Here is a 20,016-nt window from a genome sequence, read left to right on the forward strand (position 1 = left end):
ACTGGGAAACTTGTGTGACGCCAGACTTCGTGATCTTCTGCAACTTTAACTAGCGCTAAGGTATTCCTTACTTATTTGTACACAATGTCACGTTCTGTAATAAAAGCAAAAACCGCAGGCGTTCGACGTGAAAAGGTAAGCAAACGCGAGAGCGCGGTTGTAAACGGCTCCGCCAGCCCACCCGTAAGTGAGAGCAATGCCTCGAGAGTCGCGGGCGGGCCGTAGCCACAACTGAAGCCAGTGCTAGTTTTTCCGTGCCGATGTGCGTGAAGTTTCGTTTATCACCGTTACCGCCGTTGTTCGTTCGTTTTACGGCTTCATTTGTGATCAGCCCGCGACACTCATGATAATACGGCAGCTGCTTTCGCTGAATTTTCGAAGTATTAAACGCGTCCTATCCTGGGTTAGACCCGCTACCACAAGTATGGAGCAAGGAGAAGGTGGCAAGACGCTTTGCAGCGACGGGCTTGTTTGGATCGACTTGGAGGTACCTTTCACGGGCTTTTGCAGTTTCATCAGCCGTTGGAGCATGAAGTGAAATGGAAAGACGTGTTAGTTGGTGAATATGCATCATTGAAAATTTTGAGCCCGAACTATGACGCGGACGAAGAAGGGGAACGACACCAGCGCTTACTTACATCTTGGGGCGGACATAATTCCACACAAGCTCTTAGTGAGTGCTCTTAGTGAGCGCGCATGTGTAGACGTAATGGGCTCGTTAAGTCTTAATGAGGAAACCGAGCTAGCCAATTCACGTTTGAAAGCAACGTCCAGGACGACCGTCGGGCTGTCTTCAGTACTTCGGAGAGTTCCTGCACAACAAGACTGTCTCACCGCAAGGCACTAAGTTTGGCTCGGCACAACGTCATGTGCAGCACAGTGAAACCTTCAAAGGTGTGACCTGCGGAACAAGTAGCTTCTCCGCAGCCTGAAACCCTTGGCGATCCCTCCAACCTCCAACACCCCCCAGCTCAGTTGAAAATGTTAGTTGAATGGGCCATAGGAGAGCGAATATATATTTGGTGCTGGGTGGAACCAAATCAGCGTCGTATATGTTCAGAATATCTGACAAAAGAGAATCTCTGCAATTACAAATTCACTGCTCCTGCGCGAGCTTTGCAGGAAGATCACATTCTATGGTCCGAATTGTTCAGTACAACTCTTGGCTCACTTACTTGCCTACTTATGAAAAAAAAAAAAAATGAAAGGTAGGTTTTGTTTATGAAAAAGCTAGCTACTGTCAAGACGCCGTTAGCATTAGAGCTGCTGTATAGGCTCCCTTTACACTGCTACTCTAGTTATTGTGAACTTGTTTCGTTGTGTGCTGGTAGTTGCAGAAAGAAGCCATTTCCGGAGCGCTGTCATATGTTCTGGAAGAGCAACTAACTTACTTTCTTTTTTTTCTGTGATAACTTCGTGGGAATTATGTGCATGCCTGTGTATACTTAAAATGTCTCGTGCACAGACCTTGCGGTGGCGTCGCTGGGTATTGTACCACATCAAGAGGGATGCACGGAAGAGAAACATACACACCTCATACATTTTGGCAGTGGCAGCACATTGTGTGGCTACATTGATTCAATGCTAATTGTATTAAGTTCACCATTTATCTCAACATAACTTCTGCCTGAATTTTTTAGTGTTCACATTTTTTTTTCACACTTAATCAGGTGACATGATCGCATGTGTGTAAGTTTAGAGATGCGTTACTTATGACCTCTCTCTTTGTCGGCATATACAGCTGACTGGCCTAGACCTGGAGAAAGATCGCATCTTGGAGGTGGCTTGTGTGGTGACGGACAAGGATCTCAATGCTATCTCAGGGGTCAGTGGCTCCACTCTTCGTATATATTGAAATACAAAAACTCTGCCCTCACCACAACATGAATTATGAATTCAAGCTGGTTGTTTAAGCATAATATTTACGAGGAGCTCACGTTTGAAATCCCACTAGTTGTTCACTTTTTCCTCAAGCCGTCCTTTAGTGTGGTTCCCTGCGGTGGTCGAACGGTTATGGTGCTCAACTGCTGACGCAAAGGTCGCGGGATCGAATCCCGGCCGTGGCAGCTGCATTTTCGATGGAGGCGAAAGTGTTTGAAGCCCGTGAATTAGATTTAGGTGCACATTAAAGAACCCCAGGTGGTAGAAATTTCCGGAGCCCTCCACTATGGTGTCTCTCATAATCATATTGTGGTTTTGGGACATTAAACCCCAGATATTAGTGTGGTTCCCTCTAAGCATATATAAAAAATTGCTTTACGTGTATCTTATAATTTCACCTTCATATAAGGCATCCGACAACACTCTTTTGATTGTGCATATCACATAGAGCACTTCTTTTCTAGAAAGAATGAAAGAAGGGAAATAAATAAAGAGTTCATTTCCTTTTTTAGACGTAAATAATAAAGCTGCAGAAAATAAAGCCAAGATAGGCGTAGGGGACATATTTTGTAGTATTTTTACTGTAGTGTAGTAATTATGACATAAATGGCAAGGAATTAAAGTGGACGAAATAACTTGCTGTCGGTAGGTACCGAACCTGCAACTTTCTGATAAAGGTCGATGTTGGAACGAAGATGTAGCAGCCTGCACATTCAACAAATTTTAAATGCCATATAAGTAAAGCTGAGCTGCTTACCCCAGTAGATAGATAAATAAACCTGTGTGTATGCATATGTGTATGTATATTATCAGCTTGTTGCAGTGCATTGCTCGCAAATATGCAGAAAGAGCCACCAGAGCGAGCCAATGGGACCTCTTCCTATGATTACTCTTAAGAGTATCATTAACTGCATTTGAGCAAAGTCTTAATCTCTATTTTTGTACATGCTTGATAAGTGTGTCCAAACTCCAACTCACCAAACACTCTACTTATTTAACAGTGTAGAAGCTTGGGCAAGTAGGTGAAACATTGGAAGGAACACAGTGCAATAAAAGACGGGGACAAGGAGGGGCCACACAGCGCCAACTTGCAACATTTTCTAAGTGTTGCAAGTCAGTGCTGTGTGTGCATCGCCCTTCCTTGCACCCGTCTTCTAACGTGCAATGTTCCTTCCATTGTTACAAGGACACAGCAAGGCACACAAGAAGGCTACAAATGTTCCTTCCTCACTGTGTCCTTGTCTTTATCAAGTGTGTCCAGAAATACAGCATGCTATTCCGACTAGCCCAAGAAACAGCACTCCTGTAGTTTAATCTGAGTATGGCAAATCAATTTGGCAGAAGCATGCAAGATAGAACCATAATGATGAGAGGTAAAAACAGTCATCGACCTGTTTGCATCGCGAAGCTACAAGGAAACTCATACCAGTGTCTCAGAAATAACACATTGAAGTCATGCTAGTCTTTGAAGCAGGAATTAATGTCTTTCTGGGGCTGTCGCTATGCCATTTCTATTTGTACTAATTATAATTAGCATCGGCAACTAAATTCAAAAGTGGAAGGAAGCACAAGACGGGAGCAGCAGGATGTGGAGGATAACTGCATTTCATGCTTATGACAAAGATTATGAGACATATGTTGACAGCCATTGAGAGCTATTTAATTAAACAGATGGCGGCACTAACCATTTAACACCAATGTAAGGAGGAGGAAGAACAATACGCTGCAGTCGGGCACCACCTTAACTAGAAGAGCCAAGCGCGAGCTGTTGGAGCCAGCGCTGCGAATCTTGTGTCGGTTGTCACCGCCCGCTTTCAGCATCCGTAGAGATCCTGCTCAAGTGCTACTTGTATCAATAAACCCCATTTCACCAAAATTATTTCCAGAAATATGTACCATACTCCAAAATTTCTTTCTGTAGTCATGATTTCTTTATCATTTTGATTCTTAAAGTATGTTACATGCCTGATTGCTTAGAATTGACGAAAAATATTTCAAATGAAATTAAAATAAAGTGGCTCCTAAGCTCAGCATTCCCTCTGTGTATGCCATAGTTATGGAATACAATCCAGCGTACTAAAATTAGCTTTGTGTGTGTCACAAGTAAGAGTGCATCAAGAAGAAGAGGAAAGAGATGTCTGTTGGGAGAAACAAAGCACATGACGAAAACAAGAGATGGAAGAGGAAAAAGAAGAATCGTGGATGTTCGAAAGAGCGCGAGCTCAGAAGGAGCATCAGCGCCGAGAGACAAAGAGCGGGCTTGGCTGACATGTGCGGGGAGCCAGGCAGTCATTTCTGCAGCCATGACCTGGAGACATGCAAGCTGATCGTGGAATCGCAACCATCACCTGTCTATACCCAAGACCATAGGCAACAACCTGCTAGCATCTTTTGCTGGGTACATTGCAGACAGCGTCAAGTGCCACGCTGGTCTGGCACCACATTGGCAAAGAATATCCGTCATCACAACGGAAACCAACAGCTACGCTGCGCCGACACTATGGAGGCTGAGGTCCAGTGCTACGTCGAGGAATGACCGCCGCAACAGTGGACGGTCAGGACTTTTCAATTTTCATTCTTGTTTGAACATTGCCTAACTGATGTCTAGAATAGAAGTTAATGCTTGGCATTTGTAGAGGTCTTCCTGCATGTATATATATATATATATATATAGGTTTGCAGTGTCTTGAGTGCTTTTTTTGTGTGTACTATGTTCGCTCTGTCTTCTCAGATAACTGTTTTTTGGTGTTGAAAGGAGTCCTGTCTGTCTATGGACCTCCTTCAACACCATTTATCTGAGAAGACAGAGTGAAACTAGCACACAAAAGAAAGCACTCAAAGCACCGCAAGCCTACATATACGTGCAAAAAGACCTATACAAATGCCAAGCAGTTAACGTCTATACTAGATATCAGTTAGGCACTGTTCAAAAAGGAACAAAAACTGAGAAGTCCTGACCGTCCACTGTTGTTGTGGCGGTCATTGCCCAACGGAGCACTGGACCTCAGCCTCCGAAGCGTCGATGCAGCGTAGCTGTTGGTTTCTGTCGCGATGACGAATCTTCTTTGCCAACGTGGCACCAGACCAGTGTGGCACTTGACGTGGTCTTCGGTACAGACAGGTGACGGTTGCGATTCCATGATCAGCTTGCACATCTCCAGGCCATGGCTGGAGGAATGACTGCCTGGCTCCCCGCACACGTCAGCCAAGCCCGCTCTTCGTCTCTCGGCGCCGATGCTCCTTCTGAGCTTGCGCTCTTTCGAACATCCCCGATTCTTCTTTTTCTCTTCCATCTCTTGTTTCATCATGTGCTTTGTTTCTCCCAACAGACGTTTTTTTCCTCTTCTTCTAGATGAACTCTTACTTGTGAAAGTGTATTGAACTGACATGCTTTAACAAACATTGAAATGTATAAGACTGGTTTCCACTGGCACGAACTCAACACAGTGATTCATCGTCGTCGTCCTTGCAGCTGTTCCTATTGTCATCTGAAGCCATCTCATATTCTGACACAACCACAAGGTCTCCAGAAAAGCTGGACTCACTCTCTCAGTCGAAGTGTTGAGTAACACTGCTGTCAGAAGTACTCCAAAAAGAAGGTTCTCTATCTGGAGGTGTCTCTGCCAGCACAACTCATTATGCGTGGCGCCATTTTTTTTAATCGCTGTTGCCGGGCTAATAAGACGAAAAAGGCACAAAATGCAGTTTTCCTCCAGACCAGCCTATAGTGTTGAAGATTGAGTCGAAGCCAATTGGAGATCATAACTTGTCTATGGTGCTGAGAAGAGCACAGATTAGAATGAACAAGTATGACCTGTCATTTACGCTAATGATAAAACATCCAATGATGAGCACAGCTTGTGCCTGATGGATGAAGGGCTAAATTTTCACTGGAGAGAAAATTATGTTATGCTCTGTGACTAACCCCTGTATTCTAGAACGTCCCTTCACTCGGCTCTCCACCTTGACTCGAGGATGTCAGTGGCAGATCCACCTTTTGGCATTAATGTTCACTGCGTGTGAGGGACAGTGGGCATCATTTTGTGAGAACCGCTGAGTCATTTTCAGTCGAGCAGTGGCACTGTGCTCAGCTCAGTCAAGTGAAGGGTGAACTTCGAGTCGAGGCTTGTTTGAGAATACGGGAGTAAATCCTGTTTCTACATTACCAAAAGAAAGTCATGCGTTGCCTTCTGTATGTGCTTGTCCATGTCCTAAATTTTATTTTATGCTTTGCCTAGGAGGGCACAATAAGCGACAAAAGAGAGTACAGTGGAGTTCTCGAAACACTTTACACACTGCCTTTATTTAGCCCTTCCAGGTGTGAATTATGACGGACTGTCAGCACTTGTGTCCAATTTACACAACTTTATCCCAAGGCACTTCATGTTATATTTCACAAAATAAAAGGAGGAAATATTTTGTTCCTTGCAAGTTTTAGTAATTAATCAAAATGAGCATATAAGTAAAGATTTATTTTCTGAAGTCAGTCATGTTCAATTATTGCATCAAAAGCATCGAGTTAGTCCCAAGTCTGTGCATAACATTTTGTTGTTGTATTCATCTTGAGCAAATAAAAATTATACTTTTGACGTTGGTCATGGAACACGGCGGCGTGTTGAACGATCCATTGAACATTGCAGTGCCTTCACCAGAGTAATGAGCTGCAGTCATATGCAGCACATTGAAGTTTAGTGAAGACACACTCAGTATATTGGAGATTCAATTTATCCATTGTACAATGCAGCCACTAGTTAGCAATACTGGCAAAAGCAAGGTCAGTCCACATATGGGGACACTGCACTTAAAGGAGTTCAAGTAAGTGGAATTTTACGCTATGATGAGTTTCACAGTGCGTACACCTTAGCAATTTTGTCGACTGCCACTTGTTGCTCTTGACATGAGCCATCCACAAGAACCTTTTTTCTTTTTTTCTCATCTTTTGGAAGCAGACATATACTAGCTGTCTCTGTGGTGGCCAGACATCTTTCTCGTAAGGCAGACTGACTGAGAGAATTTACTAAGCCGAGCACAACATGCTAGTCTGGCCAGTTGAGTGCCTGAATGGGGCACACACTGACTCATTCAAGCCACCCTGCATGGAATGACGGGTATCAAGGCGCAATAACAGCAGTAGGCTGGTAGCACCATGCTCTCAGAATTAATGCACTAAAATTTTATTAGAGGTTTTGTTTTTACAGAAAAGATGTCGTAACAGATTTTATTGACTGTCGGCTTTACTTGAGCCTATAGTTTACAGCTTAACCTGTTATGCGCTCATAACAACGGCTGATTTTGATTGCGTAGTTGTTCGCTGCCACCACTGGTGTTTGTCGCAGCTCTCGCTCACAAAAAAAAAAAGAAAAAGAACAGGGTTCGACCCAGCCACTTTGTGTAGCAGTCAAGTATTCTACCACACATACACGCCGGTGCTTGAAAGTTCTTTGCGAAAAGACCCTACATAGGCGTCATGTTAGATGTAATATTGCCAGGCGGAAGAGTGGAATAACACCAGGCATCGCACAATGTCAGTTGCATAACGAGTGGGCGTTTTAAAGCTTCTCACCCATTACAAAGGGCTCAACCATAATTCATCATTGTCAGCCACAGCATCATCAAAGTGTGCAGCTACATAGGTGCACATATTGCTTTACAGGCACGTAGTGGGTACTTCACTACTTCGTGAAATGAATTATGGCATAGTGGGTACTTTTCACTACTTCGTGAAATGAATTATAGCATAGTGGGTACTTTTCTACTTTGCAAAATATGATGATTATGGCGTAGTGGGCACCTCGCAACTATACTTGCAGTAGTCGCCCTGAGAGAGTTTACATCGGGCTATAGATAGGCCGCTCCTCCAGCTTATGCTGCCACTGCTGCGTGTTATCTGCAGGCCTTTTTTTTTTTATGTGACGAATCAGTGCATACAGCCCACACATTTTTTTCACAATGCAGGTATTCAATAGCATATGAATTCTGATGCAGAGTATCCGAACGTTGCTTATGAGGTGTCTTCAAGGAACAATGACAGCAACAAAGAGGCATATTTCTTAAGATATTACATTAAAAGTAACTAACATGAACTTAAATTTTTGTTTAAGCATATAAATTCAAAAGTTAAATGTTGCGCAGAACATAATGCCAGTTAACAGCATTGAAATATGTATAAAGCGTGCTAACATGTTGATTAGGCTGAGTCTAAGCTTGTTGCACTTTAGAAAAACACCAGGCACCCAAAACTGCTGGGCTAGTCGGTCATAAACTGCGGTTGCTTAGTGTAATATAATTGGAGGGGCACAAGCAAATGAAGCGTTAAAGCATTTTGCATTCCCCTTGCCCCTATTACTTTTGTGCGAAGTGGTCATCATTCTCTTTGAATCCAAACGATTATGCTATGGATGTGTTGTGAACTTTGTCCAATCACCTTCTGGTGATGCTGCATCCACTTGTGTCGATGCATGCAGGGGCTCAACTTGGTGTTGCACCAACCAGATGACATTCTCGTGAAGATGGGCGACTGGTGCAGGGAGCAGCATGGGAAGGTTCGTGCACTCTTTGCTCTCTTGGTACTTTCCACTGAGTGGGCACCTAAAAAAAGTCACACTTTCACTGCAGGGGCAAAGCAAATAATGTGATAGCAAATAAATTGGAATGTTATACGAAGTAAGGCTAGCAGCCAAATCCTTTAGGATCCGATCTGGTGTAGACTCTAAAAAATGCTGGTGTAAGGGAATACGGCCACTCCCACGAGTGAAGCGGTTTTCATGCTGTACGTCTATTGCTTCAGTGCGAAGTAAGTGGTGAGAGCACAGCATGTTCAAGATTGCATGCACGACCACATCCATTTGATCAAAGTTCGCAGTTCCCGCATAAGCGACGTACCCCCCCACTGGCACCCCTTCACGCTTCTTTGTACATGAATCTATCCAACAGTGTTGAGTTGCAGCAGCAGTGAAGAAGCTCAAGAGCACTTCTTGTGGGACCAGTTGGTGAAGCACGACTTAAAAGGAGTAGGACGGATTAAGACAGACACAGTGAACAATTGAGACAAGATGAGGTTTCTTCGTGTTTCTCTTAATTTGCAAACACAAGAAAACCTCGTCCTGTCTTGTGCATTTTTTGTGTCTGTCTTAATTGCCCCCCTCATTTTAGAATCATGAAGAATCAGAATTCTCTCAGAAAGCATTCCTCACCTGCTGTTTTGGAAGGCTCGCTGTAGTTTTCTTAGATTTTAAAAATAACAATTTGCGTTGATTGTACTGCCTTTAGTATGAGATCCACCAAAGAAGCAGCTTCATGATCTCAAAAGGCAGTTGCTGTGACCTTGTGGTCTATGTTTTCTGAATGACCTTTGTATATTTTCTGGCGATTAAGAGAGCGGAGGGGATACAGCGCAAGAGAAAACGAGGACAAGAAAGGCGACGCACACAGATTAAGAGAGCCATGAAGAGTCTGGCGCACCTTCCACAGAGGCTGAAATTCAAACTGCACATGCATCGCCTCGTTTGTCAGCCTCTTGCAGTAGTTGTTAAAGCAGTATTCTCCCTCTACTTCTCTTTTTTACAGCCTTGTCTGCAGCTTACAATTTGTAGTTCTTTTCGTGATAATTTGTGTGTTGGTGTCATGACTAGCTATTAAACAAAAATTCAGCTCTTGGCCTTGTACAGTCACTCTTAAAACTACAAGTGACCAACGTCAAGGAACATGAAGCTACAACGTGCAGCGCTGCATTTCAAAGACACACTGAAGGTGAATGTGAAAAGCTCAGTTCTTTTAGATCTCAGTGATTGTCATTGGCAGTGATATCTTTTACACAAGTGGCCTGCTTCACAAAGAGGTACTGCGTAGAGATTGAGACATTTGGCTTTACTAGTGAGTAATGGTTCTGTGCCAAACCACTGCAGCTTTAATGTTTTCTGCATGTACTAGAATGTCAGTTATAAACAGTGGGGACGAAAAGAAACGCAGACAGTGCACCATCTACATTCTCTGCTGTTTTGCATTTCTTTTCATGCGGTTGTAGCCTGGATGGTGATAAAAAGCCACTAGAGTCATCCATGATACAATCAAGAACCATTCTAGCATCTCTTTATTGTCATCAAGGTCAAAGCATGATGAAAACAGCACGCCACGCTGTTTTCATTTCTTTCCACCCCCTCTCTACATTGCGAATTTGCTTGCCAGCTGGGCTAATGTTTTCAATGGTGTATGAACATCAAAACCTTAGTGGGCATTTTAAGCTATCCGGTCTCCCTTCACTCGTCATTCCATTGTGTTGTACACACAGTCGGGACTGACTGAGGCATGCCGTAAGAGTCATCTAACAGTCAAGGAGGCGGAAGACCAGCTCTGCACTTATGTCGGGGGTCTGGTGACACCTGGCCAGTGTCCACTTGCTGGCAGCACAGTTTATGTGGACCGTCGCTTTTTGCAGCGAGACATGCCCCGGCTGGATGCCTTGCTCCACTATCGCATCGTGGATGTCAGCACTGTCAAGGAGCTTGCAAGGTGCTGTTGGTGTTTGTACTTACCCCATTTCTCTTCATATGGCCAGCAGATTACAGATGCTTGATAGTTCCAACTGTGCACCCTGCAAGCTGTCAAGGTGTGTGGACTGTGTGTGATTAACTTTTTTGTAATCATCAACATGCTTGAAGGAGCAAGGCCCAGATTCACCTCTGAATTCTTGCCACACTAAATCACATACTAGCGTAATCAGTTCCACAATATTGTCACTGCCCACAAGCAATAACTGATTTCAGTCGCACTTTCTCACTGGCCTCTCTCGACGTCCTAGGGAAGACAGCTCATGGGGATTGAAGTGGCTGTTTGCGAGCGCATGCAGAAAGCTTTATTAAATGTAAATAGTTAAGTTAATGCCCAAGCTCCTGAAGGAAGAATTAATACCAGGAATAGTGCAGTCTTTCATGAAGAATAGTTGTGATGGCACTAGAAAAATGATTGAAGTGGCGAGTTGGGTGTGTTGGTACATAATTATGAAATACTGAAAGAGATGATTGACCTGATTGTAGCCAAAGCCACAGGGAAATCCATACAGGTTTCTCAGAGAGAAAAGCTTCTAGTTGTAGAAAAATTCAGCCTGGTCTGGGTATCAAAGTATCGGTACAGGTTAGTTGATATTTCATCAAGATTGGTATTCCATCAAGGTATTGGTATGGGCTAGTTGGGTATCAAACCCAGGACCAGTGCCTTTTCGGGACGGTCGCTCTACCAGTTAAGCTAACCAGGATCCTCGCAAATGGCAGCGACCTAGCTCAGTTGGTAGAGTGACCGCATCTGAAAGGCATTGGTTCTGGGTTCTATCCCAGATACCAGGGCAAATTTTTCCTCATCTAGAAGCTTTCCTTTCTGAGAAATCCGTATCGATTTCCTTGTGGCTTCGGCTGTAATCAGGCGGTTGTCAATCCGCTCTTTCATAACCTTTCTGCCACCTTGTGAGGTTTCGCAGAATTCATTTGCAATTCTCAGATACTGCAGCACAAAAGAAACATACGGACAGAACGAAAATGACAAGGACAAGTGCTGAACTTTCAACAACAGTACCACTCTCCATGGACAGGGTCAGGCAACTCTTGTTATGGCTAGCTTTCAGCCATGGACCTTTTTCCAACTGAGTCATTTCATGCACAACGTCCCAGCCATTTCAGCGTCTATTTCAAGTGTATTTGAAAAACATTTTGCTGATTTATTGCATTGAAAACAGTGAATTCTAGACTATTTCGGAGAGAAAAAAATTTTTGGTCACGTGGGAACCTTCCGAATTTCGCAGAATGTCGTCTGAGTGTTGTTTGTTGCAAAATTTATTCTGAAAGTATCGTTTCTCGTTTCAATGCCAAATTTGAAAGGGAAAATAGACAACCACAACACACAAATCCACAAGGAAATCCATACGGTATGGTGGCTAGAGGGGGAAGTGTGACGGGCGAGAGCGGAGGGCTGTACGAATTCCCAATGAAAGATGGCGGTCACACCAGGTGGCGCTACCTGCGCCGTAGGTGCTTGCGGCGGCATTTGCCTGCTTTGCGTATAGCCGCTAAACGTTAGTTTCACTTGTTTCTAATAATCGCTTATACCCCGCGCCCGTGCTGTTGAAGGCGCTACGTGTTTGTTTCGCTAAGAAGCATGTGTTACAAGTTGTTAGCGGTGTTAAGCAAGAGGAAAAAAAAGAAAACCAAGAATGCTTTTAAACCAGACGGAACTGGCGTGCCTCCAGGCCCGTGCTCCAGGCTTTCATATTTAAATGTTTCTTAATATCGGTTTGCTTCGACATGTTTAATCTGCTACAGTGTACAAGAACTTGGCTAGTTGGCTGATTTTCATGGTAAAAGCAGCGCAAAAAGACGACAACACGAGAAGAACGACACAGGACAGGCGCTGAACTGTTCAGCGCTGGTTCTGTGTCATTCTTATTATCATATTCCTTTTGCGCTGCTTTTACCATATTTATAGTCTGCTTCAGTTGAACTAAACCACTTGCTCGGCTGCAGAGCTCAGCTGACTTTAAAGTGTTCTTTCCTCTTGGTCAAGTGTAAACTGTTTACAATGGTTCATAGCGAGTATATTGGCTGCAGTGCAGCGCGTTTTTTTTTTCTCTCTTAGTCCGCACCTACTTCCCCCCCTCCATTTCCTCTGTATTGTAGGGGGTTCTCTTGAGCGCGAAATGTTCAAAGCATTTACATTTTCCGGCTACTTTTCCTTGAGAAAATTGAAGTGCTCTTGAGCGCGAAATGTTCAAAGCATTTACAATTTCCGGCTCCTTTTCCTTGAGAAAATTGAAGTGGAGATCGGAATGCTGCAGCTGGAGGCTCTTTGATACTGAGCATTTTATTATTTTAGCGATAGTTCTGTCTATGCAAGGACCAACGATTTCTGTTAACTTACGGCTTTAGATGCATACTAAATACATGCAAGGACATGTTTATTTATCACACATTTGTCATCCCATAATTATATCAGACATTTGTTATCACATACTCCCCTATCACGTTAAGAGGTCAAATTACTTGACCCTCCTCAACTTCAAGTTTTTGGCGCTCCCTTATTTTTGGACACTCCTGTCTGCTTTTTTTTTTTTTTTGGTAAAGTACTTTGGTGCGTCCAGAAACACCGTAGGCACAGCGTCTTCTGACAAACGCGGGGTATCTCAACAACCTCACCGTTTATAATGTACATGAAACAGCGCGCTTAGACAGGACAGAAAGTTACAAGAAGCACGCAGTCTGTCTGCTTCTTGTAACTTTCTGTCCTGTCTAAGCGCGCTGTTTCATGTTCAAGATGTACCAACTGGCCCGCGAACAATCATTGTTACAGTTTATAATGTGTTGGTATGTCCTTCCGATGAAACTCACGTCGAAGTGCCGCTCGCAAACAACGCTGTCCCTTGTCAGCTCTTTGTCAGTCCGCTTATTATTTCGAGCTCACTGCTCTCGCCTCGAGAGATCCTTCGGGGATTTAAAGACCGAAAGCTTCTCCGAGCACTATCTATACCCGCCTTTACAGCCAGGGACGAAGCACGTACTTGCGCGATTTGACGGCATGGTTCGCAGAACACGTGGGTACAGTGGCGGGTAAACAAACGACGACAGCGAAGGCAAGGCATCCGAACAAGGTGACGGCACAGCACAGAGAGAACGAACGAGTCCAGACGAGCCAAAGCAAGCGCGGCGAGCGCGAGCACCTACTACTACACCAGCGCCCCTTGCGGCGGCCAGAACTTTCATTGCGTTCCGCGCATCGCTCTCCCACGGCGGGGATACAGCGCCCGTCACACTTCCCCCTCTAGCCACCATACATACGGATTTCCTTGTGGCTTCGTGCTACAAATGGGTGGTTGTCTATTTTCCCTTTCTTCCGCCACCTTGCGGGATTCCGCAGAACTGATTTTCAATGCCAAATCTGGTTTACAGAGTAAGAAAAGGGGCTTGTGAATGTTATTTGAAGGTCAATACTATTACTGCAATTTTCCTACCATATACGCCTCCAGAAATTTTGCCAAAATGTTCTATGTTTGCATTTTTTCTATTGTAATATTGTGCTATGTATGAATATCTGAGTTATTAATACGTACTCTATGGAAGGTATATTTAGTGTTAAAAATATTTTCAGACCACTGAAGTTTTTAAATTTTATGAGAAAAATCACAAATTTGGGAAAGTCATCATTTTGGTCCACATTGAGATGTAATTTACACTACGTGGTGCTCCAAATAAAAATTAACTTTATACCTCAATTGAAAGCAAATAAATAGTTTATCTTATATGGTAAGTTTCATCATTTTCTTGTTTTAAGGAAGAAAATAATTTTTTAAATTTCCCACTGATGGCTATATTCCCGTTTGGTCGTATGGCAGCCTCCTCATAGAAGTTCCCCACTACCATCAATGGGGAACTTCAAAAATTATTTTCTTTCTTGAAACAAAAAATGTAATGATGGAACTTGCTAGGAAAGAAGGATATAAAGTTGATTTTTAATTGGAGCGCCACGTGGTGTAAATTGCATCTCAGTGTGGATGTGGAGGTAGAAACTTCAGTGGTCTGAAAATATTTTTAGCGCTAAATATACCTTCCATAGAGTACATATTAATTACTCAGGTATTCATACATAGTGCAATATTACAACAAAAAAAAATGCAAACACAGAACATTTTAGCAAAATTTCTGCAGGCGTATATGGCAGGAAAGTTGCAGCGATATCATTGAGCTTTGAATATCTTACCCAAACGCCTTTGCTTACTAAGTAAACCAAATTTTGTATTGAAATGAGAAACGATACTCTCAGAATGAAATTAGTGACAAACAACATTAAGACGACATTCCACGAAATTTGGAAGGCTCCCACGTGACCCAATTTTTTGTCTCTCTGAAATATTCTAGCAATTCACTGTTTTCAGTGTAATAAATCGGCACGATTTTTTTTTCAAGTACATTTGAAATGGTCACCAAAAGGGCTGGGACGTTTGGCGTGGAACGACCCAACTGCTAAGGAGGCCTGTGATTGCTGCGCACGGACTTGGAGAACAATGCAGCGAAGGAAGAACAGGTCTCAGTCATGGGTTGGCAGCCTTCTGGAGCAGTGCAGCTCGAAAAGAACGAAATGTTATTTGCATGTGAATGTAGCAATGTGCCGATTTCTGTGGATTTGATATTCACTCTGCCCCTAGGTATGCGTGTCTTTCTGGAGCATGTTGATATTGTCTCTCTGCTGGTAGCACTTACCAGCTAGCTTTCTTTTTGTTCTTAGTTGAGGTGTTTTCTGTTTATACAGTAAAAGCTCGTGCATTCGACATACATTGATTAGGAAAATCGTATAATTGGGACGCGTTCTCTGGTCCCGGCAAGCATACGTATTGTTTAATGGCATCAAACTCTCATTAATTCAGTCATATTTGGCTGCAGCCCGGTTAATTTGGACTATTCTTGGAGTGCGCCGAGCGCGAAGCGCTGCAAGTGTGTGACACAAAGGAGTGAAAACTGTGTTCATGGACAACCAAAACGAAGCGGCGCAGTCTGCATCACCATTGCCACCAGCGCAAACCGTACAGTGATGACGGTTACAACGTTTCTGGTTAATTTCTGGTTAGCACGTTTCATTTTAGTTAAGACAGGAAGGTCTTGAGCTACGGTCACATTGTGAACAAGGTTGTGAGTGGTGGAAATTGCAGCTTTTAAACTGCTCTTCTGCTTAGTAAGTACGGGATTTACGTATTCATCAAGAAAATGAAAGTGTATTGACGTAATAGACATTGGTTAATTGTTTTTTTGATACTTTTGATAATTTGAGAATTCGTTTACATCGGACATTTTTTCCAGTCCTGTGAAATCTGAATTAACGAGCTTTTACTGTACTACCCTAAGAATTATTAAGTGTTATAAGAGTAATATTGTGACCATTTCAAATATATTTGTAAGAATGCTTTCTCTCAGGTTTGCTGCAGGCCCTCTGGCCATATCCGGTCTGCAGTTCCTGAAAACTTGTACACTTCTTAGATGAACCTGCAGTAGCAAAATGTGCCCTCCTGCCCACTTGGCTTTAAAGGACACTAAAAAGTTATCTGATAAAAAATCTCTTACTTAGAAAATTGTGTTTTTCAAGTATATTTTATCAGTCTATATTTATCCCTGATATTTGTGGTCCCTTTCAAGCTGCAGCTGACCACCCTTAGTCCTGGCGCACAGTCCACAATTTGTAAGCAGGCTACGTGGGTGGGATTTTTACCTAGCTCCCATGAGCTAACATAGTACAGATCATGTTAGTGCCTGTGTGGGATCTTAGTGGCAATGAGCACACCTTTCCCCCTTCTGAACGACTGGTGTCAAGTTTGGAGGTCATTTAGGTTACCACATTGCTTGCCTTCATTGCAGGCGGTGGTTCAGGGAGGAGTATTACCAAGCCCTGAAGCTGAAAACAGCATCCCACAGGTACACAGTTGCTACAAGGTCGAGCATGCTATGCATTTGTCATAGGCGCACTCAAATAGAAAAGGAAATGAGGGAAGAACCAACAGCGAAAGACCGCTGTCATTCTTCTCTTGTTTGCTTTTTTTTCCGAGTGCACTGAAACTCCTATGCATTATCACTTTCCCGGAATGGAATGGAAATTTGAAATTAGCAGTGAAATTGCAGAGGGCGCTTGATCGGAATTTCATGGTGTTTTGAGAAACACACAATCTGAAGTCACTCAATCTCAAGTAGCAGTTTTGCTTTGCCTGCAAGGCAAAGTTCCAAGAAAGGTAGCAAAGTACTTGACTATTAGATGTGTAAGCTGCAGTGTAAACTACAGTTAACATTTGTTTACCAACCACAGTGTGGTACAGTAAAGCCTGGATGTATGGAATCCCAAGAGGATCACAAAGTAGTTCAATATGCAATTAAACCTCATTATAATGAGCTTCAATGGAACGAAATTCTCTATTTAACAAAGTATTTCACTTTTCACAACTTCATATCCATAGAACACCATGTGTTGTGAACCTCAATGTAACAAAGCGTGTTTACCTGTGACTTCAATATATTGAGGAGTGCTATAAGGTGGGCTAGTTGGTGTTGGTTCAACTGCAAAAGTGCGCTTAGTGAAGAACACAGACACAAACGAAAACGTACAGGACGTTGCCTTATGTTCTGTACGTTTTCGTTTGTGCCTGTTCTTCACTAGGCACACTTTTGAAGATGAAGACTTCAATATAACAAAGTTTCTGTTCTGCTGCGAAGGAACACTGAGGCGATGTATTGAAGCTGGAAGTAGTTATGGAAATAATTATGTTCAAACACCTTAGTAACGTATTGATTATAGGTGTAAACCCCTCTGCTTGTTGTTTGTCAAGCACATCACATGATAAAACTGGCACGCCTTTCAGAGACAGTATAGTGGCCTCGGTCCTTTTGTAGTGTAAGTGGTGTCATGGTTGTTTTTTACGGGGGTATTTGAAATTTTATAGCAGGCATAAGGTACTTTCAAAAATAAAAAGCAAAGTTTCTGTACCATAACATGTTGCTCTTATCTCTTGCATTTCAGGGCCATGCCAGACATTCTAGAGAGCATAGAAGAGCTGAAGTTCTACCGGAAGAAGATACTCGTGGCAAAAGAGTCTAGCAGCAGCAGCAGCAAAATAGAAGCAAATCTTTCTAGTTAACAAACTGTACTGCCGGTGACAGTGTATAAGTGTTATATTCTTGAAAGGCTGCTTACTGCAGTACTCACACTTTCATATCACACACTGCATCATCATGAAGCATCATCATAATCACCAGCCTGACTGCGCCCTCTGCATGGCAAAGCCACCTTCTATTTCTCGTCACTCAACTGGGTCCTGTGCTTGCTGCGACCACGATATCCACGCAATCTTCTGAAAGGACCCTGGACTGCAAAATTTTTGCTTGTGACTTTTTTACTGTAACTTATAGCCTTGTGTTTGGTAATGCCGAAATTGAATTGTAAATGCTCTAATGTATCATATAATTAATGCTAGCATCATTTTTTGTGACCAATTTTAGCGTCACTTCAAAATGGCCACCTATAAGCGTAAGAAACTAGTGCCCCACATCAAGGGAGCGCCTCAGACCACACACGCTCAAGCTTCGGTGGCGCTGAACGTGCAGTTTTCAAATCGGGGGACTCGTGCGCGGTGAAGAATGAAATTTAGAACAACAGAGAGCTGAGCTAGTTGGTAAGCCCGACAACAGAGTGAGGAACAAGAGCCCTCGTTGGGTGCCAGTCGCAGTTTCATGTGCGGCCCGTGGATGTTCCAAGACATCGACAATACTCGCTTTTTTGTGGAACATCACAAGGGGCCTCTGTCTATGTCATACTAGTGGCGATCTTGCGAGGTGCTGAAAACTCAGGTCAGCACTCACGCTTACTTTAAAACCAAATTAAAATATCTTAAAGGAACGTTCGTTAGTCATAATCGGTCAGAAGTGCCCACGCAAGCAGGACTATCAAACAGCACAAGCATCTCGAGTTTCCAAATTTGGTGTCGGGGGTCCTTTAATCTCATTTGCCCACCTAAACTCCTGTCTCCCCTTTGAGTGCTTGCCTTCTCTTGGAATACAGTCTGTTACTCTTGATGCTTATCTTGCCTTCTTGCTACATGCTGTGCTCATGCCCATTTCTTGATTTTGACTGAGATGTCCTTAACGCCCATTTGTTTCCTGACCCACTCTGCTCTCTTCTTGTCCTTTAAAGTTACACCTTTCATTTTCCTTTCCATGGCCCGCTGCGTCATCCTCAATTTAAGTTGAATCCTCTTTGTAAGCCTTTTTCTGCTTTGCACATAAGTACGAGCCTTACACCTTTCTTCTTTGGAATTTTTTTGCTTTCTTTATAGAGGACTATGGTGGCTGTGGAGCCGCTGTAAATTTCTTCCAGTATTTTTATATATTTTTCGATGCCCTGATTCCGTAGTGCCTGCATGATTGCTGGGATTTCGACCGAATCAAATGCTTTCTCGTAATCTATGAAGGCTATGTGTAGGGGTTGGTTACTATATTCCGCTCATTTCTCTATCACTTGTTTGATGGTATGAGTATGGTCATCAAGCATAATCCTTTCCAAGAACATTCATTTGCGTCGCATTTCACTTGCTTGGCATGTCGGTGCACTCGTGAACTGTGAGGTGCGAAAATATTCATCCCTAACTGGGGTCTGTTCATAGATAAACTATGCCTTGTCATGTGCTAGTACGTTCCATGCAGTGCACATTGGACATGGTGTGCCCAAAAATGACAGTTGTGCAGTACAGATGGTATGACAAGCATAAGTGTGTGCAGGGTTCCCCTTCAGGGGGGGGGTGCGAAGGTTCTTCGCAGTGCCCCCCCTTCCTATTAAGTCAATGTATGGGGCAGACTTTGCGTCTCCCCCCTCTTAGGTGACTAGGTGGGGGAGGCCGCCCCACTGCCCCCCCTGCGCATGCCTATGGTGACAAGTGTCCCACCAGCTGACAGAAAGCCACAACTTTGAGGAGTCTATTTGAGCACTTGAGTGAGTAGGCAAAAAAGACATTCATTGCAGACATATGATCTTATATGCACCACCAGATATGGGAACTGCCATCTTTAGCAGCTTATATCCCTATTTTGACGTGATTGAAGGGCTCCCTAGCAGCTATGCCGATGGTAGTTTACCAGGGCCACTCTAGTGGCACAGGCTAGTAGGGCCACACTATATCGGATATCCTGACTTCAGGCAGTGTTGTAGACCGTAATGTCACGGTGAGTAACATTGGTTGAACAGCTGGACAAACACTCGCACGTGTTTTAGCAGCGGTGACATGGCAAGGGAAAAAAGCAATGGCAAACTAGTCCCTTACTCATTGCCCATAAATAGGGCTCAGTGTTTTTGGACAAATTCGAAAAAAATGCAATAAGCACTCGCCAGTAAAATTTTTGACAATTCGGATTTATCTGTTAAGCTCTGATTTTAAAAGGGCATTTTCAATGTTCAGAGGGCATTTTCAAAGCTGACAATCATCAATTGAGAGGAGCGCACCTCCATCAGTGGCGGCAACCTCGTAGAGTATGCTTGCGTCTATTACAGCAAGCTTTAAGGTTGTAATACAAACAGACTTAGGTGTTTTGTAGTCAAGTATTTGTGCTTGTATGTATATGTGTTTGTGCATTC

The 20,016-nt window shown here is 43.3% G+C and overlaps 1 protein-coding gene across 2 annotated transcripts; it reads left to right on the forward strand.

Moving 5' to 3' along the window:
* Positions 1-236: 236 nt before the first annotated feature.
* LOC119393166 (probable oligoribonuclease) lies at positions 237-19,071 on the forward strand. Of its 2 annotated transcripts, XM_037659991.2 has the most exons (6): positions 240-487; positions 1,742-1,825; positions 8,346-8,423; positions 10,169-10,389; positions 16,263-16,319; positions 17,413-19,071. In XM_037659991.2, exons 1-6 carry the CDS (start codon positions 344-346, stop codon positions 17,528-17,530), a joined length of 702 nt encoding a protein of 233 aa, XP_037515919.1. In that variant the 5' UTR covers positions 240-343; the 3' UTR covers positions 17,531-19,071. The 2 variants fall into 2 exon arrangements, with proteins under 2 accessions (XP_037515920.1, XP_037515919.1); XM_037659992.2 differs by lacking the exon at positions 16,263-16,319 and having other exon boundaries at positions 237-487.
* The last annotated feature ends 945 nt before the right edge of the window (positions 19,072-20,016 follow it).

Source organism: Rhipicephalus sanguineus, chromosome 5 (assembly GCF_013339695.2).
Source record: "Rhipicephalus sanguineus isolate Rsan-2018 chromosome 5, BIME_Rsan_1.4, whole genome shotgun sequence".
NCBI lineage: Eukaryota > Metazoa > Arthropoda > Arachnida > Ixodida > Ixodidae > Rhipicephalus > Rhipicephalus sanguineus.